This window comes from Taudactylus pleione, unplaced genomic scaffold (genome assembly GCF_031769625.1).
Source record: "Taudactylus pleione unplaced genomic scaffold, aTauple2 ptg000421l, whole genome shotgun sequence".
Taxonomy (NCBI): domain Eukaryota; kingdom Metazoa; phylum Chordata; class Amphibia; order Anura; family Myobatrachidae; genus Taudactylus; species Taudactylus pleione.
This window is the reverse complement of record NW_028284823.1, coordinates 1,485,063-1,507,538: the sequence shown is the minus strand read 5'-3', so window position 1 is coordinate 1,507,538 and position 22,476 is coordinate 1,485,063. Positions and strand designations below refer to the sequence as shown.

General features: G+C 45.1%; 1 protein-coding gene across 1 annotated transcript in view; it reads right to left on the bottom strand.

Annotated features, from left to right (window-relative positions):
- KIAA1614 (KIAA1614 ortholog) overlaps positions 1 to 22,476 on the bottom strand; it is a 31,889-nt gene that overhangs the window by 676 nt on the left and 8,737 nt on the right. The window contains exons 5-9 of the mRNA XM_088447137.1: positions 10,060 to 11,690; positions 9,689 to 9,773; positions 7,263 to 7,503; positions 1,481 to 1,578; positions 43 to 206 (exon numbers count right to left, since the gene is read on the bottom strand). Of these exons, the coding sequence (XP_088303263.1) occupies positions 43 to 206; positions 1,481 to 1,578; positions 7,263 to 7,503; positions 9,689 to 9,773; positions 10,060 to 11,690 (2,219 nt within the window). The remainder of the gene's footprint in view (positions 1 to 42; positions 207 to 1,480; positions 1,579 to 7,262; positions 7,504 to 9,688; positions 9,774 to 10,059; positions 11,691 to 22,476) is intronic.

The following is a 22,476-nucleotide window of genomic DNA, read 5'->3' as shown; positions in this document are numbered from 1 at the left end:
CCACATGAATCCCAACGGGAGATCACAGAGTTATCCACTTACCTGAGTCTGGCCTTCCATTGCCTGATGAAATGGTAAACCCAAAGCCGCCTTTTTCTGGGCACTTCAATTCTAAAAGGCGAGTACCGTCCGGGTAAACTTCTGCTACTTTCCCTACTGCGCGAGCCATGCCAGGCGATCCGATGTCCTCCACACTGAGTACGCGCCTGCGAGGAGGAATCGCCAGTAAGTGACGCCGGACACAGGACAACACTAGAACAAGCGACTGCTGCTCAGTTCTATTCATAGTTATGGCCCCCTAGGGTTACCACTCAGGCCTTACACATATGGCTGTGACTGGCTGGGAACACGTGCAGTGCCGAGATCTATAACAGAAATAATTATTTTATCTGGGTCCAAATCTGTGTCATTCACATATATCCCTTATTAGAGGGATAAAGTGTCCTGCTATTGTACCTAAATCCCTATAACGCCTCTCTTCAATCTATAGGGAAAATGTTTGTTCCCAAAAGCGTCAGTGTGATTTGAAAACAGCAATTGCTATGTACATTATTGAAGGGACTATTTACTAGGTACACTAGTCACACTATACTTAGTGTAGGACAAACAATGGGTGAGCTGGGTATTCTTCCTGCCTGTCCTGCTGATATTGCATTGTCTATGTGGACAGATGTTGTGTCATTGTGCCAGTTACCACGTAAGACAGCAGCCAATTATAAGTGCCCTGCCCCAGTCAGAAGTGATAAGTAACTAAACAGTGAGGAGGAGCCTTATAGGGTGCACACCCTGTTTTGTATATGTATTTCTGTGCCAGTGACACTGTGCACATGTGTCCAAAAAGAACAAGAGTCTTTATTATAGGGATTAAGTGACGCTCTCTGCCATCATTTAGTGTTATTATATGGCAGTTTTATTTCTAGTTCTATCTGCTGTAATTCACTTAATATACGATAAGCAAGAACATTTAATGATGACAATTTAGAAATGGATAAACTGGACTATGATCACCATAGATCATAGTTGCCTACCTTTGCGGTCTCTTCCCCGGGAGAAGCCCTGGGAGGAGAGGCAGGTGGGTGGCGACGGGGACGGGGCCTGACGAATTGAGTCATTAAGCTCCGCTTCCTCACGGTAAAATGCCCGCAATTGGCTTAAATTTTAATAGGGGCGGAGCAAATCGCATCATTAAGCCCCGCCCACTGCACGGACACCCGCTATCGCCGCGGAAATTTTCCTAATTCTGCCCACTTCACTAGGAAGTGGGCAGAATGCGGGAGAAATGCCTACCCATCCGGGGGTGCGGGGGGTTACCTGAAAACCGGGAGGGTAGGCATGTATTCCATAGATCACATGTGGAACCTGATCATTTAGGTTGTGATATTGTTCTTATGTCCTCTGAATGTGACTCATCTGCTATAGTGCAGTAACATATAATATTAAAGCATCAAGCTCACACTTTAGCAGTGCATCTGCCATGTACCTTGGAGCATTTCCTGTAACGTAAACAGAAGACCGGTCCGATTTTCCCAGCAAGTTCTGAACAGAGGACGCTTTTCTTGGTAAATGAAATGGCGACATCTGGTGGTAAATTAAGAGTACTATATGTTAGTGATGTCTATTATGTCACATTTGCAATTTTCATTTCCTTGCAATTAGGAACACTACACCACAATCAATGCCTCCTGGCCTATTTATAGTGTCTTCTTTATATGTAACTTTCATTTACGTCATTTTCAGCCAAACAACCACTGGTTGAATAATTCTTGTTAGTTATTGTCAAATAACTGAAAACTACTAATTTTTGCCAATTTTAATTGTTAAATCAATGAATAAATAATAATGTACAATAGAAATATTACTAATGGAACAGATCCTAAAATTGATTTAATTAGGGAACAGCACTTCTATATAATTTCAAACCAAGTTAATGTCGTAATTCACACCCCTTCATTAGCTTATAGATTGCATTCACAAACACCAGTTTTAGACAAGAACCCTTCTTGAGGAACGTGTTTTTAGCTGTCCGAGGGCCTGGGCCACACATAATGCTGCTGCAACTCCAGATGTCCACTACGAAACAATTCTACTGTGACGAGAGCCGTACGGAATCTTACCAACTGTGCCCAGGAGAGCGGCTGTCATCACTATGAAGTTGCTTATACACATGCAATCAGCCGATTGTTGCGTTCTGTGCATGCATCGCTGTGGGTGGTGACGGGAGGGTGGTCGGCCAAATACAGGCGTGCCAGTGCGTTTGAATGCTGTTGCATGGGCGTGTATAAATTAACCACTGTGATACCGTACGCAGCCTGAGGCCTCATAGCATACGCTGAAGTAAGCAATGCATGAGTAAGGTCTGACCTGCCTTAACTGTGCATATGGGTCCGATGGTACTCGATTGTACCGATGTTTTCGCAGTCTTGCTAACCATTACGGATGTGCGTGTAAAGTAAAGTGGGCAAAATTATGTAGTGCTGCGGCGGCATAGCAATCGCTACGGATTAGCATACTATCGCACTGAACTGCTTGCGTACACTATATTGCGATCCGTAATGAATTGGGCTCAGAGTTTGGGGAACTCTGCATTAGCCTATAATAGTATATGAGTTATTATTACACATTGGGGTCTATTTACTAAGCCTTGGATGGAGATATAGTGAACAGAGATAAAGTACCAGCCAATCAGCTCCTGTTATGTAGACCCCATTAGCTGGTAAGGACCCGAATCAGGAAGCAGAGTGACAACGTAAGATATCACTCTGCTTTCAGGTCTTCACTGGGATGGGCGCCCATCTCCTGGCAAGAGCTTCTTGCTAAATAAATAACAGAAAAAAAAATTTCACTTGCAAATGTAGGCACGTTTTTTTTTTTTTTATCACATCCACATTAAAAATGCGAATTGCGATGAATAGGCCTCCTATGAAACTTCTACACTGGGGGGTGTCACTTACAGCCTTTGGCTGATGGAGCATGTGGGATTTACAGTTCCACAGTGACTGGATACCTCTGCTACAGGACACTTATATCAGCTTACAGAGCAGTTGGAATTACTATGGCAAGCATTGGATAGTAGCTGCCCTTTGCCAAACTATTCTGTTCTGGAGTTGAGTTAGCTCATGTTATGTAAATTGTACAAACCCTACTAATGGCCTGTCATAGGGGGAATCCTGTTTATGTTTTCTTACAGGTTTTGTAGATAGCCACAGTTGTCTAACCAGGAAACCATGCTGTTCTAAAGCGAGGTTGCACTCACCATAATGTTTTGGTTAACGAGGTTTGATGTTCCCTCATCACACAAATGTAAGTATGCCATAAATAAGCTGCATGAAGTTTTATTTTACAGTGGAAAAGCAATTCCCAATGACATTTTAATGTTACGCTAAGCACATCCTTGCTTCAGAATGCTGGAGTGTACCGGTGAGCAAATCACTGTGTGACCCTACTTTAACTCTGGTAGGCCCGGCACCAAGTTACTTAATTGTCTATTATGGTCATCTCGAGAGTAATTAGCACAACACTGCATAAGTGATCCAGACCATCTACAGTTACTACAACAAAATACTGATTGTGTTTCTATAATTAGGAAGGAAGTACAGATAATGGATTGCAATGCTGAAGCATTTAGAGCATGTGGATACTTGTCGGTGCTGTGACACCCAATGAAACAAAAAGGTATTTGGGCACTACCGATACCCAGTGCCGACATCCAATTATATAAAGCACTATTAGATTAAAATTAATTGAGATATATATACATACACACACATACACAGTATATCTGTCTATCTATATACATATATATATACATACACACACATATACACTTAGTAAAAGGGGGTAATGCAGAGTTCCTCTCCGGCCGAGAGCTGCATCCATGAACTGATAGTGGGAGTGGAGGGGAGGTTGTGCCCTCCACCATTGCCTGCCCTCTGCTTTTTTCACCTCTTATTTTGATGACATAATCAGTATTTTGGCCTCTAGTATCAGTTCTACACTGATGACACCCATAGCTACCCGTCTACCCCTGATCTCTCCATTTTCTATTATCTTGTGTTACCAACTGCTATGTGCATGTAGAACTCCCAATGTTACATAAAGTTCCCCAAAGTCTCCAAAGCAGAGCAGATGAAACCTCCCTAACCATCCTCATCACAGTTTCCCCAGCCAATCCACCCTAATGCCGTGACAAGACGGATCGCTCTCTTGCTGTGGAAGGTCATGTCACCACTGTATTCTGTAATGACAACGTTCTCATGTTTGCGCTGACCCCATATCTACGGTATTTTGATTCATAGGCATTGACTAGAGATGAGTGAAATTTAAAAAATTAGGAAGCAAAACATTTTCCACATTCTCCCACAATTGTACACGATACACGCACAGAATTTCCCAACTTTGGGCCTGAATCATCACGGATCGCAACAGCGTACACAGGTCGTTCCATGTGTGTGCTTCGCAGTGCGCGTGCCTGAGGTAGCTCTGTGATCACTAACGCAGAAAGAAACCCACCTCAGAGTGAGTGACCGGTAGTCAGCATTTGGGGGTGGTGACGGGAGAGTGGTAGGAGAAACGCAGAATTGCCTGTCCGTTTGAACGCCGTTACATGGGCGTGCATAAATTAGCCACTGTTTGCAACGAGGTTAGCAATGTCTGAGGTCAGACCTGCTGCAATTCTGCGTGAGGGGCTGGTGTTACCGATGTTTACGCAGGACTGCAAGGTATTACGGATGTGAGAAAGCGGTAGTGGGAGTCTCTATGCTGGCTGTGCGACGCCTTTGCGATTGCATTCATTAGCATATTTTCACAGCAGACCTCCGTGCGTAATCGCGGCTGCAATAGCGATCCGTAGTGAATCAGGCCCTTTATCCGTTCCACACAATGAGATTGTACCACCGTATCTCTGCACCTCTGCGAATGAGCCTGTCCTGCTGCACGGCCAGTTTGCTGCAATTCTGCTAATCTATATCAGGGGCTCCCAGCTCTAGTCAAGTACCCCAACAGGTCATGTTTTCAGAATTTCTTTAACAGGTGGGAAAATTACTGACAGAGCAAAATAGATTAACTCATCTGTGAATGATTAAAGAAATCATGACCTGTAGGGGGTACTTGCAGACTGGAGTTGAGGAACTCTGATCAATATCATTAACCTACCTGACGCTTTGTAACATATAGCCATTCAATTTACCGTATCACCTGCTGGTTGGATTTAAACATTATTTGAATATTTGCTTCTATTGTTTTGGCCTATTGTTATATGGTTGTGTCTTTACAAAGGGATACAGTCAAAATGCAGATGGCCGGGAAGCCGTCTGACTAAATCCTGGCATCTAAATACCGACGCGGGACTAAAGACAGGCATCGAAATCCCGACGTCCGTCTATATCCTGACGCCGGAATCTAGACCGACTGCTTCCCAGACGAACGTAAGCCGGGCACTGCTAGGGCTTAGCCGCGGGGGGGGGGTTCGGTTAGGTTTAGGGACCCCCGGGGGGACTTAGGGTTAGGCACTACCCTGGGAGGGTTAGGTTTAGGGCGCGGGGAGGGAGGGTTAGATTTAGGCACCCCCGGGGGGAGGTAAGGGTTATGCACCACTGGGGGAAAGTTAGGGTTAGGCACCACTAAGGGAGGGCTAGGGTGTTTACCAGCCCCAGTCAGGATCTCCAGCGTTTGGGCTTGCGGCATCGGGATTTAGTCAGATAGCTTCCAGGCTGTCGGCATTTCATACCCAACCCTTTACAAATACTAGGTGCAGTAGTACAGATTCCCCTTTCCATATATTTCTTTCCTATTTATATTTCTGATGTAAATTACTCTACATGTGTAACCAAATTCATAATCAGGCTCAGAATACTTACCTACGTTTTATCACAACTATTTGCGACTTGATATTATCAGTTATCCATTCATTCTGTGCATTGCCCACCAATACAGCTCTTTACAGCGAAAGCTACAATTATTTTACTATGATGTGTGCCTTTAAATATAAAACCATGATGGTTATGCAAATCTGCTCAAAAATGATAGCAACCAATCAGGTGTTTGCTTTCACTGCCTACAGATTTCCATGTACTGGCCATTCCTGGCACTCGGGCAAGCCCAGTGTTACAACTGGTCACACATCCAGGCTGTGGAATGATGCCATAGCTGACCACTCGGGGAAAAGCACCTGGATATCACTGTGGTGCCTTAATGTGGCTGGACTCACAGCCAGCAGTGATATCTAACCAGCGGCGTTTCCCATCAAGTACGATAATAATCTATTCAATTTCAATGAAGACACACATGCCTACTAGTTGATATCAGCTGCAGTGTACAGCTAGCATAACCTGATAAAAGCTATCATTTAATAAATGGTAATACTAATACCTATTGATGGCAGATAATCCACAGTACAAAAAATAAATAAATACAACAGCAGGAATGAAAATAAATGTACAAAATGTCATCCACATAAAATAGTTATCAACTGTCAGCATTTAATGTGATGTTTAAATATACTTTTAATTTATGCACAAAGAGTGTCGGACTGGAGCATGAAGGGCCCACTGGGGGAAGGCAGTGGTAGGGGGCCCATGCTTAAGGGGTGTAGAGGGGACATAGCCTGCAGTCAATATAGATACTACACTACATGCTCTGTTCATCCATGTTCCTGCTCTGCCAGGTAACTGACCCTGTAATAGAGTAACAGTGTATAATTCCAGTGCACAATCTGAAACCTGACATCAGAAGACGAGGTGGGGCCCTCATGTAGTGGGGCCCACAGGGGATTTCCCCTGTACCCCCTCTGGGCCAGTTTGCCCCTTTGCGCAAACCTCACGAGCTTCCCCCTTAGATTTTCACATTAGATCATGGTACAGATGGTCACTTCCTTTGGGCCATTGCTGGGTAAATCTGCCCTCAAGGAATGATTATTACTTTCTATTTAAATATTCTAATGTGGTGAAAGTGACTGACCTCTCACGTTAACAATGACGGCAGACAGGCCTCTATTACCTGCTATCAATTCCTAGACCATCTGGAAGGGAAAGCGTTAAGGTGGTGCAGTCAATAGTTGAGATGTGATTATCAGCTCATTACTAATAGTGTATGACAAGTGGCAGTGCTTTGTGTACAATATATATGCAGAGATAAGGCAGGTGCTGAAGGCAGATAAGGACGTGTCACACACTGAGGAGAAGGAGGCAGCCACTTATCAGCCATCAGCCGCTGTGCATATAGAACAAGCTGTGTTATTTCATGTCTATCCAGCCAGCTCCACTCACCAGCTTCAGAGACTGCAGCGATGGACTCTTCTTTATCTTTCCCGGCTTCACCGATCCATCGCTCGACTCATTATCCCCATTTGCTAAAGCGTTTCCTTCATGATGCCCTGGGGGAGATATCTGCTCCAAACTAGCGGACTGGAAACGCTCCAGCTTGTGCCGCGAGGTTAGGCCAATGCTGTCGAAAATTTTCCTCATCCCGCTACGGATGTCGCCCTTTCTTACCTCGGGCTGCCATGAGCTGGGGGTAAACACATGAGGTGGTTTGTTCAAAGTGATTTCTCCTCTGCTTCACTGAGTATACACATTAGGTGACTGTTTAAGGCACTGTTTGACACATTACAGGCAACGCTATGAAATGACATATATTATTATACATGATATTCACTGGTTATATGGATCTCAGATCACATTTGAAGATTATATTGTTGGAAATCACTGAAGTAATCAGTCCACTAAAGGGCAAAAACGTAAAATCCATGCATTAGGTAACATAGAGGTCTATTTACTAAGCAGAGCTGATTGGCTGGTACTTTATCACTCTTCACTTTTCACTAGTTAATAGACCCCATAAACAGAAGCGCTCAATTCCCTGTGCATCAGTCCTCTACCAGGAGACAGTTGTCTTAGCTGCTCCTGATGTTCCTCTGTGACCTCCTCCTCTTATAGCCATCTACAGTTTGTCCGCTGACTGAGAGCTGGACACTTGTAACATTGGGCTCTATGTTCTAAGCCTTGGAGAGAGATAACATACCAACCAATCAGCTCTTTACGGTCACGTTTCAAACACAGCCTGTCAAGTGACAGTTAAGCGCTGATTGGTTGGTACTTTATCTCCGTCCACGGCTAAGTACATAGACCCCTATATAATGGTAGGAGCTGCAGGATAGAAATAACAGAAAATGAGACATTATAGTCCCCAAGCTCCAGACTTTTTTTTGTAAGTGACTACAGTGTTATAGCCAGCAGGGATGCTAGTAAAATGTATTCCTTTTTATTTCACATATCTGTATTCCTCCCCTCTATTTAACTGTCAAGCATCTGTATCCCCGAACTCTGCTTCTCTCCTCTTTGTGTTCTCCCATATCACCTCTCCCCCTCTTTATGTCCACCCATATCAACTTTCCCCCTCTGTGTCCTCCCATATCACCTTTCCCTCTGATTGTGTCCACCCATATCACCTTTCCCTCTGATTGTGTCCACCCATATCACCTTTCCCCCTCTGCGTCCTCCCATTTCACTTTTCGCCCTCTTTATATCTGCCCATATCACCTTTCCCTCTGATTGTGTCCACCCATATCATCTTTCCCACTCTGTGTCCTCTCATTTCACTTTTCGCCCTCTGTGTCCGCCCATATTACCTTTCCCCCTTCTTTGTGTCCTCCCATATCAACTTCCCCTCTCTGTGTCCATCCATATAACCTCTCCCCCTCTTTGTATCCTCCTATATCACCTCTCTCCCTCTTTGAGTCTGCCCATAAAACCTCTCCCCCCTTTGTGTATGCCCATATCACCTTGCCTCCTCTGTGTCCTCCCATATCACCTCTCCCCCTCTCTGTCCTCCCATATCACCTTTCGCCCTATTTGTGTCCGCCCATATCACCTCCCCCCCCTTTGTGTCCACCCATATCACCTCCCCTTCAGTAACTAACCCACATTCCTCCCAAAATGAAAATAAGTAACAGTTTCTTAAATAGTATATATCTACACAATGTGGAACGGACACCATATAAAGACTCAACAAAATGTAAATACCATATAACAGCTTTGTTAAGAAATGAGGCAAAATGAAACTCACGTTGAATACACTAACTTTTCTGTGTACCACAACTAAAACTACAGCCCACAGCCTTAACTGTGAGCTCATATGATTTATATTGATCAATTTGGTCAAGTCAAATTCTCCAGTCATTGTACATCCTAAACTTCTATTTCATCCATGAGATGGAAGCTTATATCCACTGATAACCCCCATTGGCTCATGTCATCTGCTAGCATATCAATTAAGTGACATTACTGTCCACACCCTTGAGTACGAAACCACACATCTGTAGAGAGCCTTCTGTTACCTAGGAGACTGCAAGCTAATCACAATTACCAAGGGTTAGGTTTTGAAGTGATGCCAGTTAGGGAAAGTCTGATCACCAGTACATCATACACTAAGTGGATGACAGTCTACGTGGCAGTTCTAGGTAAGTATAAACACTAGACTTATTCTGGTATATATTTTGGCTGAGTAATATGTATGCTCTGCTGCATATATTACTTTTAACATTTGAAATGGTTTCCTAGATTTTTCTTAGGGTCTTTGACACCTATAGATCATGTGATTTATTATCACTTAATAGCAGTATCTAGCACTGGGATAAGGGACATCCCTAGTTCATGCACTGTAAAATGATTGTATATGTGTCCCATCAACTTACCGCTCTAATGGTGCCTCCGAGCTCGTGTCCTTGGCTGAGGATACTGGACTGGCAGTTTGGCAGATAAGGCTGTTTTTGCCAGATCCTAATGAGTGAAATGAACATTATAAGTCACATCTCTCTTTCACAGTGAAATTTAATAGCACTTTAATTATCAGAAACCGTAATTATCCATTAAAGCTGAATATGTTATAGCTTTACGGTATAAGGTTTATTATATAAGAACAACACTATTATATTTCTGACAAATCAGAATTGACTTTATTAATTGGTGAACAGTTCGTTTCCCTGGAGGTTCCTGTAGATATTCTATTTTAAGTACTGTAATTGCAGGTGTCATTCAGAAAAGATGCCAATACAGAATTTCTCACCTGTGCCTGCATTGTTGCTGTGTAATTGCCCGTTTGTTCTAGGTTTCTCAGTGCACTTTCCTTCCCTTTTTGAATAACGCATTTCACCTGCTGCTTGTGCTCTGGATTGGCTGTGACTGAGCCCAGAGTCCCGATGTTCTGTAGCTGACTTATGTCTGGCATAGTCTCTTTGCCTAATACTGGTGTGAGAGCTTTCACTGTCCCTTTGTTCCTTTGTCACCTGTTGTTTCACAGAGGTCCTATCCTCTTTGGCTTCCTTGGTCTTCCAGCCCTCTGACTTGGATTTCTGTGATGGCTCTCTTGCTGTAGGTTCTTTAGGTTTCATGCTGGATGTAGAAATCTGGTTATTGTCCTGATCCCTAAGAGTTTCTTGATTCAACCTTTTGGATTTTGGCACTGGGTCAGACTGAATTCCCTTTCTATCCTGTGAGGTTTGCATTCCATCCCCTCCCTGTAAATTAAATAGCTGTTGTTTGATGCCTTCTGAACGGATTTTAAGTCTACCATTTCTAGATGGCACCATGTTGGGGGCTTTCCCAGATGGCGGGATAGGCACATGGCTAGAAGTACTGAAAGCACCTTGATTTGGGCCAAAATCTGAGTGGGAAACTATTTGTGACTTACACTGTACCATGGAGGAAGTCTGGGTTCTACTAACTGCTTGATCAACTATGTAGGTTCCTTGCCTAGAGTCTAAATTCAACACAATGTTCCCAGTTCCCAGCTCTGTATTTAATGTATTGGATTCCTTCTTGATTTCAGGAGATGAATTCCTGGGCTTTCTTCCTGGTTTAGTCTCTAGATCTTGTGGCATTTTCCGTAAACCAGTTCTTATTGAGTCCACATAATAACCTTTGCTAACAGTACCTGTTTCTAGATTCGGTTCTGATATTTTGGCTATAGAACCAGATTCTATAAGGGGCAAGTTATTTTTCAGCTGAAATTCTAGAGCAGAACTAGAAGTGCCATTTTTCATTTCAAAGTCTTGTTCAGTGTTAGATGCATTTAAGGGATATAATGTGGATCCATGACCGGGAGATTCATTTGGTGTACTGTTTATGCAGCTCTTGTGTGTAGCCCAGCTGTGATTTTTCTTACTGTGACTACGACTGCCTTCTTCTTCTCCTGAGGAGTCTGCAGTGGAGTCCCCTCCAATGTGCGTCTCACGGATCAGTTCAGTATGGACCCGCCACGGTTGGGAAGGCAAAATCCAGTGAGGTGAAGGCTTGCCCCCCAAAGGAGAGCTAAGGGGGCCATCCTGAGTAATGTTTGGGCCCAAATGAACATTACGTAAGTTTGTACCATGTATGGCAGCTGGGCTGGTTCCTGATCCCTTTAGGTAAGAGCCACAAGTCCCACATTGTCCATTCCCAGATGATGACAATTGCTCAGTCCAGGAAACAGGACTGTTTGACTGTCTTCTGGAGCATGGAGTGCTGACCACACAGGATATCTGTGGAACCTGTTTTCGTTCTCGATATCGCTCTTCAGCATCCCATTCTGATTCATCCTGGAAGCGTACATGAGATGGAGAGCCTCCACGGGAACCCCTGTGCCAAGAGCAGTAGTCGCTGTTGGAGCTGTCACTTTGAGAACCTCCGTCTGTCAAAGCACCTGGGACACTGGGACCCCTGCATAGGGAAGAGAGAGGGTAAAGGCAAACTATACGCTAACATTAACGTGCACTGTTGTGATAACAATGAATAAAACATTTTTAAGATCACTTCTCACAAAGGGGGTGATTCAATCCAGTGCAATGAATGAGTGGAGTTAGGGTGTAAAACATAATACCTGCAAGCCGTATATCAAACACCTTGGCTTACAACTGCCCAGGATGACTCTGACTACGAGGGGATAGTCTGGTAAATGAAATAAATGTCACTTGAACTGTCCCATTTGGGTCGTTTTGGTGACCAGTGTGATACTTGTACTTAAGGATCACCCTTCTTCAAATATAACTATTTTAGAAACATTGGCATAAGTGTCACTGAATATGAAGCGGTAAGGTCTGAGGGTTCCTCTGGATGCTGAGTGCTAATAATCCTCCAATTCATTTTTATGTACTTAACCATCAAAAAAGTTTGTTTGCTTAGAAGGAATCGGTATGGGATGCCGGCAGTCGGGATCCCGGATCTCATAGAACAAAATTCCGGCATAATACGTTGCACAATGAATTGTTACGTTTCTGGCAACACAGCTGCACAAGAGTTATGGTATAACATACCTTTGTTAACTCTTCTTCGAGGTCCATAGGGTCCACAGGAATTACCTTGAGGTATGTGGTTGGAGTGATTCAGGCACCAGTTACAAGCTTTATCTCCGAGGATGCACTGGGTCCTCCTCCATATATATCTCGCCCCTGGCTACAGGCACTCAATTTGTTACCAAGCCCAAGGCAGGAGAAGGCAAGAGGAGCAGGAAGGACAATTGTACATCAGAAACACTCTCTAAGAAGAGGGAATCATTGAATTACAAAAAAAAAAAATTACCCAATAACACCAGGCGCATTAGTGTGGGTGCCCTGTGGACCCTACGGACCTCGAAGAAAAAGAGTTAACAAAATGGTATGTTATACCATAACTCTTATTTTTTTCTTCGGGGTCCAAAGGAATTACCTTGGTGATGTCCCAAAGCAGTTCCCTTAAGGAAGGGGATGCTTCTGTTTAGTAGAAAGGAGAATCCGACGCCCAAAGGAAGCATCCTGAGAGGCAAATGTGTCAAATGCGTAAAATTTTAGAAAAGTGTGGACGGAAGACTACGTGGCTGCCTTGCACAATTGTTCAGCAGAGGCACCACGACAAAACTCTCATGATGGTCCCACGGATCGAGTTGAATGTGCGGTCACTGTGTTTGGAACAGAGAGATCAGCTTGTGTGTAAGCTTGAGATATTGTTGTACGAAGCCACCTAGCCAGAGTCTGTTTGTTAGCTGGCCAGCCTCGCTTATGACAGCCATACAACACAAAAAGAGAATTCGATTTCCTAATGGAGTTGGTGCGATCCACGAAGATACGTGGGACGCGTACAACATTCAGAGAAGCTTCACCTACAGAGAGGCCTGAAGACTGGAACCACAATTTCTTCATTTACTGGAAAGCGGGATACTACCTTAGGAAGATAACCCGCCCTGGTATGAAGAACAGCTCAATCCTGATGAGAAATCAATAAGGGAGAGTGACAAGAAAGGGCTGCCAAGTCAGAGACCCTGCGGGCAGAGGAGATAGCAAGAAGAAAAACGGTCTTTGCTGTCAACCACTTAAGTTCTACTGATTTCAGGGGTTGAAATGGGGGAGCCTGTAGAGCTCTGAGAACCAAAGAAAAATCCCACGGAGCTACGGGAGGCTGAACCCTCAGAACACCCTGAAAAAAAGTCATAACATCAGACAGCGAATTGATCCTTCGCTTAAACCAAACTGTGAGTGCAGATGCCTGAACTCTCAGGGTGGCCAGGCCAAGACCCCGGTCTAACCCAGCCTGAAGAAAAGCAAGCACTCGAGAGACCCTAAAAACTTCAGGTTCATATTTTCTATGCTTACACCATTGAAAATAGGAGTGCCAAATCCTTTAATAGATGCGGGCAGAGGAAGGTTTCCGTGCCCTAAGCATTGTCTGAATTACAGAATTAGTAAAACCCTTGGCTCTTAAAATGGAAAATTCAAGAGCCACGCCGTCAAAGACAGACAGGGAAGGTCCGGGTGCAGGCAAGGACCCTGTGTTAACAGGTATGGCCTTAGAGGAAGAGGCTATGGAGTGTCTATGGAGAGACTCTGAAGGTCGGTGAACCAATGGCATCTGGGCCAAGCAGGGGCTATCAGTATTACTGTTCTGCCCTCCTGCTTGAATTTCCTGATGACCCTTGGGAGGATGGAGAACGGAGGAAAGAGATACACTAGCTTGAAGTTCCACTTCACTGCTAGAGCGTCCACAAAATCTGCTGAGGGATCCATGGTTCTGGACCCGTACCTGGGGACCCTGTGGCCTAAGGCCATGAGGTCTACCTCTGGTAGTCCCCATCTGTCCACTAGGCTCTGAAATACATTTGGATGAAGAGCCCACTCCCCGGCGTGTATATCCTGCCAACTTAGGAAGTCTGCTTCCCAGTTGAGGACTCCTGGTATGAATACTGCCAATTGCTGGAAGATGACATTCTGCCCAGACCAGAATGTTTGTTACTTCCGCCATGGCAGCCTGACTTCGCGTGCCTCCCTGATGGTTGAGGTAGGCTACTGCGGTGGCGTTGTCGGACTGTACTTGGACAGGCCTGACCTTCAGTATATCCTGTGCCTGAACGAGTGCTCTGAATACTGCATGCAGTTCCAGGATGTTTATGGACAGGAGACCCTCCTTGGTCATCCATCTTCCTTGAAATGTGTGCCGACCTGCCACTGCGCCCCATCTGCGGAGGCTGGTATCAGTAGTGAGGAGCACCCAATCTGGAATCCAGAAGGGGCGACCCCTGCTCAGACGAAACGTCTGCAACCACCATGAGAAGGACAGCCGAACTTCTGGAGAAAGACAGATCGTCTGGGACCTTATTAACTGTTGCTCCCCATTCCACCAGGAGAGGATCAACTGTTGCAGTGGTCTGGAATGGAACTGAGCATATTCCACCATGTAGAAGGTGGACACCATGGACCCCAGAACCTACATCGCTGAGTGGATAGATACTGACTGATTGCGGAGAAATCTGCAAATTCCGCAATTTAAGGGCCACAATCTTGTCTTCTGGCAGAAATATCCTTTGTGCCAGAGAATCCAGGCGTGCACCTAAATGCACACTCTGTTGCACTGGAAAAAGCGATAACTTTTTCCAATTTATGATCCAGCCATATCTGTGTAGACAGGCAATCATCAGTCTGAGATGATGTTGCAATACCTGTAGAGATTGTGCCAACATCAGGAGATTGTCCAAGTATGGCAGTATCCTTACTCCCTGACGCCTGAGTTAGGCCGTCATTACTGCCATTATTTTGGTAAACACCCATGGGGCTGATGACAAACCAAAAGGCAGCGCCTGAAAAAATGTTTCTGCAGAACTGCAAACCACAGAAACCTTTGGTGTGAAGGTGTAATTAGCACATGCAGATATGTGTCCTGAATGTCCAAACTCACCATAAAATGCCCCGGTTCCATTACCAAAACAATTGACCGAAGGGTTTACATACGGACAACTGGATAAATGTGTTGAAACCTTTCAGATTCAGAATAGGCCGATGGGACCCACTGGGTTTTTGGATCAAAAATAGGTTGGAATAATAACCCTGTCTTTGTTGATCCACTGGAACCCAGATTATTACCCCTGAATCCAGCAGGGAACAAATGGCCTGCTGGAGGGCAAGGCCTTTTGCAGACTCCGCTGGAGTAGTTGTGCAGAAAAACCTTTGCGGGGGTCTTCTCCAGAAAGTAAGAGTGTACCCTCGAAAGACCACCTCCCGAACCCAGGTGTCTGTTGTTGTGAGATGACAGGTATCCGAAAACTGAAGAAGTCGGCCTCCCACCCTGGGATTCCCCAGGGGGAGGTCCGCCCCATCAGGCCGTGGGTTTATCGTCTGACTTGGAAGCTGCACGTCTGTTTGCCCATGATCTCTTAGTTTGCAGTCTCTTACGAGAACTGGTTCTAGAGGAAGACAGACTCTCTCTTTTCCTTGCGGCCGAAAGGCTTGAAAGGACGACTGCCTAGGTCTAGGGGTAGACGTTGAATGTGGACCAGCCGCATTGGAAGCTGCCAACGTAGCTACAATTTTATCCAATTCTGTGCCAAACAGGATGCCTCCTGTAAACGGCAGGGATTCCAGAGCCTTCTTGGACCCTGCATCTGTCCCTTTAACCAAAGGGCTCTGCGAGCAACAACTGAGGCAGCTGATGCCTTAGAAGTCAGAATACCGGCATCTAATGCCGCCTCTCCCAGGTAGGAGGCTGCCTCCTTGATATAGGAGATAATTCTCAGCTGTTCTCTGGAAGCCTCTGGAAGAGTATTTTCCAATGCCCCTGTCCATTCTTCAATGGCTTTAGATACCCAGGCCGTGGCCATAGCCGGGCGACTAACAGCCCCAGACAGAGAAAAGACCGCCTTGAGCCAGGCTTCAAGTCTTGATCTATCACAGAAGGAAAGAAAAGAGAAGATATACTGGTCCAGTGCAATATTCGGTCCCAATATTTTGTCTGTTAATCATATATCCTCAAAAAGAAAAGGGTAGCTAGTAATATATATAAAATATAACTTTTATTAATATATTATTATAATACGGTGTTCAGACATATGGCGAAATATTGTGATGTTCCCTGACATGCACTAAAAACTATTATGGAACACCACTGAATATTTTAAGCGGTGAATCTAACTCATTTAATATTGGATATAATCTTATTATCTGTGAATAGCCTACCATTATACCTATTTCTGCTTCTCCTGAAAAGCAGCATGATATTGGGAGACCATTCATACTAACGTGCACATGACACAACGTGAAGCATTACATTCTAACTATACAGGAATTGTACTTAGGACCTCATTCAGACTCTCTCGCTAGCGCTGTGCGCTCGCAAGCAGTCCAATGGTTTGCGCATGCGCACACTTCGTTCTGCGTGTGCGGTAACTATTCTGTGCGATCGCAGGCCGCTCGCTCGCCCAACAAAGATAGCCCAGTGAAATGAGTGACAGGAGAGGCCGTTTGTGGGTGGTAACAGGGGCAGGATACTAATAACGGGGGAGTGGAGGTGTGAACGCAGGCGTGCCTGAGTGTTTCAACGCCGTTTTAGAGGCGTGCATAATTAACACGCAGCGTCATAGTACACGTCACATGCCTGTTTTTTACACTGAAGTCCTCGCAGTGCTTGCGGTAGGGTAAGGCAACCACAAGCGCTGCGATCGCTTCCGATTGTCCTCGATGTACCAATGATTTACTACACTTCCCGGAGATGACGTGTGCTGGCGGGCGGCTCTGCCTGTGTGACTGGGCGTACGCTGGTCGCTCGCTAAGACATGGTGGGCGTGCTTATGCCTTGGCGAGCGATCGCTTCCCGTGGCGTCACTTTTACAAATTTGCATACACTGGGGGCGAGTGATCGCATCTAGCGAGAGACTCTGAATGATATCTTTAGTGTGTGCCCTACCCCTTACTACGATTGGGGTGATGGTGCAGATTTATTTGGGGAAGTAGCTATCCCATATAAAGTGCAGAGGGTTATAAAGTATGAGCGAACAAACATCACATACTTATGTTACATAATAGTAACTTTTCTGCTACAATCACAGTTGTTACAAGTCTATTTTTTATTTATGATGTTGTGTTGCTAATGTTACGATTCACTTGTATAGACTACTGACTTATGAGTTTAGATAAGACCAACATAGATACAAATAGTGGTACAGATACAGTTAACGCGGTGACTACATTATATGAAAATAGGATCCAAATCACCGGTAGCAACAGGAAGTGTTTTTAATCACACATTTATATTATCTTTCACAACTTTCTTTATACTATTCTCTTTTTTATATTTCATCATATGTCTGAACACCATATTATACATTAATAAAAGTTATTAATATACATTAATAAAAGTTATATTTTATATATATTACTAGTTACCCTTTTCTCTTTGAGGCTTAATAGACAAATTAATGGGACCGAATAGTGCACTGGACCAGTATATCTTCTCTTTTCTTTCCTTCTGTGATAGATCATGTTGTAGCATTAGAAGATGGTCAGGGAGCACCTCCAGAAATAAAACCTACCTACTAATAGGAGGAATTAAAGGACATAAAGGAGTTTTTTATGGGTCTAATTACATAAATATACTATTCCTCTTGATTTGTAAGGATACTAATTACTATATCTGTGCGGGATCGATACAGTGTTTTTTGAAGGCTTCAAGTCTTCTATCTGTGGAATCTTTAAGGGAGGATGCAGATGGTATGGGCAATGTGGCACTCCTGAACAGATGTGCCACATGAGCATCTACCGTTGGCGGAACTTCCCACCTGGCGCATTCGCCCGGTGGGAGGGGGTAAAGCTGTAACCTTTTTGTAACATGGAATAGTCTATCCGGAGAACTTAATGCTTCCACCATAAGTTCAGAGAGATGCTCAGATTTAGGAAACTCAGCCTCAACAACCTTCTGGCGTTTGAACACCAGACTCTTCTTAAACTCTGGCTCTTCACTATCTATATTTAAAACAGCTTTGACCACCCTAATCAAGGAGGGAACATCTGCTGTTGGAAAATGATCCTCCTCTCCTGAGAGAGACTCTTTAGAGGAGCCCTGTATGTCCTCATACTCATCTGAAGTTTTAGGCTGTACCGGCCTGGCTGGTTGCAGCATTTGCTGAAATGCAGCAGAGGATGGAGCCATACTCAGACTTGAGTGGGCAATAAATATCCATCCAGGATGGGTGCATAGGAGGCATAAACATAGTAGGTTGTAGGTGCTGAGGGTACCCCATAGTAGGGGCCGGCATAAGAACAGATAACCGGTTAACAACCTGCGCCATGATCTGGGAAAAAGAAACCCAAGGGGGTTTCTGCCCAGGAGCTGGTAGGCTTGACTGATGTGGTGACTCCTTTTAACAGTGACCACATAATCCATTCTGTATGAAATCCTGAGGGGACAAACCCGCCTAACAGGCTATACATGAAACCAGCACAGGGGCATTCGCCTCCTGGTTTTCATTTTCTTTGGACATAACAATACACACAATGTTGTGCAAAGTAATATAATACAATGTGACAGTGTTCACCCCCAAAGTAACCCACACACCTGTAGCAGAGGGTTATGAGGAGAAACGGCAGTGATAGTTAAAACTGACAATTATTCAGGAATAAGAAAAGGCAGTACAACACAGCAGACTTACATAAGTCACATACAATGCAAATATATATATATATATATATATATATATATATGCAATAAGCTCTTCGTCAACTACAAACAGCACAAAGGTCAAGTAGGATATCGAGCTCTGTATAACCTGGCCACCTAAGGAGAGGTATACAGGGAGACTGACCAAACCTCCTGAGATTCACAGTCACCGAGAGCACCTGAGAGTGGTATGTGGCCGTCTCATATACAGGGAGGCAGGGAGGAGAAACCCAGATGCAGGAAACCTCGTCTCTGGACCAGCGTCTGGGTTGGGGGAGGGGCCGCCGGGGAGAGCCTACCTCCCCTAGGCTGTATGGATCCACCGGGCGCACTGACTTATACATGGCGGCCGCCGCCATTATCATCCCCGGCTGCCAGATTTCATGCCCCGATGGTCTAGTGGGGGAAGCAGTCCACCCTGGTTCCTCACAACAGCGGCCTCTGGCAGGTCTCCACCGCCAGAGGTACGGACTGCCACGTGGTTCCCTGCCGTCAGCGACTAGCGGGGAACCACCTTACCTGCATCCCCAATGTCGCCAGCTGGAGTCCTGGGCTCAAAGCTCACTCCGCTGATGCCCGCCGAAATCACCACTTCCCTCCCTGGTGTTGCGGCGCCGGCAGAGGTAGACGGAGCAGCAGCACGGGCATCCATCCATGCCTAGTGCTGATTACTCATAGGCAAAAAAAAAAAAAAAAACTTGCTTGGGATTGCCGAGGCCCCTGTTCACAAGGTGCACTCCTGCGCACCAAACAAAAAACTGAGTGACTGTAGCCGGGGTGGGGTATATATGAAGGAGGACCCAGTGCATCCTGGGAGCTAAAGCTTGTACACTGTTTGGTGCCTGTATCACTCCAACCACATACCCCAAGGTAATTCCTGTGGACCCTATGGACCCAGAAGAAGAAATAGCTAGATATATAGTATATCCTCATTGGCGTGTATGTCTTGGCGACTTAGGAAGTCTGCTTCCCAATTGAGTACCCCTGGAATGAATATTGCCGAGATGGCCGAAAGATGATGGTTCTGCCCAAATGAGAACTTTTGTCACTTCCTTCATGGCCGCATAACTCCTTGTGCCACCCTTATGATTGAGGTAGGCCACTGTAGTCGCGTTGTCGCACTGGATATGGACAGGCCTGCCCTGGAGCAGGTCCTGTGCCCTGACAAGTGCTTTGTATACTGCTCGCAGTTCCAGAATGTTTATTGGCAGATGACTTTCTTGATTTGTCCATCTCCCCTGGAAGGTGTGATGACCTGTCACTGCCCCCACGAAGACTGGCGTCCGCGGTGAGTAGCACCCAATTTGGAACCCAAAACTTTGTTGAGATGCTCCTTTTTTACCCACCACAGAAGGGAGTGAGAAAGATCATCTAGGACCGTATTAAATGATGCTGTCCATTCCACCTGGACAGAATAAACCTTTACAGAGGCCTGGAATGGAACTGAGCATACCCCACCATGTTGAAGGTCGATACCATTGATTCCAGCACCTGCATTGCTGACAGAATGGATACTCTTCGCTTGCATAGCAGCATGTGTATCCGCTTTGATAAGGCCCCAATCTTGTCCTTTGGCAGAAACACCCTTTGTGCCTGAAAATTTAGAAATGCTCCCAGATGTACCATGTGCTGTGTTGGAGAAAGTGATGATTTCTTCCAATTGATGATCCAGTCGTGCCTCTGTAGGCAAGCTATGGTCATTTGAAGATGGTTTTGCAAAAACACCGGAGTCTGTGCCAATATCAGAAGGTTGTCCAGATATGGCAGAATTCTGACTCCCTGTCGCCTCAGATAAGCAGTTATGACTGACATTATTTTGGTAAATACCCGGGGAGCCGTAGAAAGGCCAAAGGGTAGAGCCTGAAATTGGTAATGTTGCTGAAGGACAGCAAATCGTAAAAATTGCAGGAGGGATGGGATAATTGGAATATGCAGATATGCATCCTTTATATCCAGGAAAACCATGTAATCTCCCGGCTCCATAGCCAAAATAATTGACCGGAGAGTTTCCATACGGAATTTGGGAACATGAATAAACCGGTTGAGGGTTTTTAGATTCAATATAGGGTGATATGCCCCATTCGGCTTCTGGACCAGAAATAGATTTGAGTAATAACCCCTTCCTTGTTGGGACACAGGAACTGGAACTATTACCCCTGCCTGTAGCAGGGAATGAATGGCTTCCTGAAATGCCAAGGCCTTGTCCACATCTGATGGAGGCTTTGTGTCAAAAAACTTCTGGCAGAGATGTCTCTTGTAAGTGAAGGCATACCCCTGAGAGACTACTTCTCGGACCCAGGCACCTGTAGTTGTTTGATGCCAATAATCCGCAAACTGCATAAGTCGGTCCCCCACCCTGGGATCCCACCGGAGGAGGCCCTCTCCATCAGGCTGAGGGCTTGTGTTCCGACTTAGGAGGTGAACGGCTTGCATTAGTTTGTCGTTTTGACTTACTAAAACTAGTCGGCCTAGAAGAAGTCTGTACTTTACCCTCTTCCCTGAGGACGGAAGGACTGAAAAGAAACCTGCCTAGCTCTACTATTTGACTTAGATGGCAGACCTGCTGACTTTGAAGCCGCCAGAGTAAAAATTATGTTATCCAACTCTGCTCCAAAAAGTACCTTTCCATGAAAAGGTAAAACTTCCAGCGCCCTCTTTGATCCTGTACCAGCTTTCCAAGATCTTAACCAAAGAGCCCTGCGTGCTACTATGGATGCTGCTGATGTCTTAGAAGTTAAAATTCCAGCATCCACTGCAGCCCCTCCCAGATAGGAAGCTGCTTCCCGTATATGGGAGATATTCATCATCTGTTCTCTGGTAGCATTTGGTAGAGAATTTTCCAATGCCTCAATCCATTCTTCAACAACCTTAGCTACCCAGGCTCCAGCTATAGCCGGACAGGTAACAGCTCCAGATGATGAGAATATTGCCTTAAGACAGGCTTCAATCTTTTTATCTGTGGAGTCCCTCAGAGAAGATGCTGATGGAATAGGCAATGTAGAATTTCTGATTAAATGCGCTACATGAGTATCCACAGTAGGAGGTACCTCCTACTTAACACATATAGAAGGTGGGAATGGATATAATGATTTTATCCTCTTATCTACATAAAACCGCTTATCAGGGTTACCCCATGCCTCCTCAATAAGCTCAGTGAGCTGTTCAGACACAGGGAACTCCGTTTTGACCACCTTTTGGTGGTGATTAAACTATTTCTTACTATGAGCAGCTTCATCATCCTGATTATCTAGGACTGATTAAACCGCCCTCACCAAATAAGATGATCCTCCTCCCCAGAAGAAGATCCTGGAGAGGAATCCTGTGCATCATCAGATTCCTCTGATGATGCGTCTGAATCCATATGTTGGGCAGACTGAGATAAAGACAACTTGCGTTTAGTCACTACTGGTCTGTTATCAACATTGGATGGTGCCTCTCTCTGACTAGAATGGCCATCAACATCCCTTATTGCGGAATGCATATGAGGTGAAACATATGTGGACACCCCATCCAAGGAGACATCGATGGAGTAGCCAAACGATCCACCACCTGCATC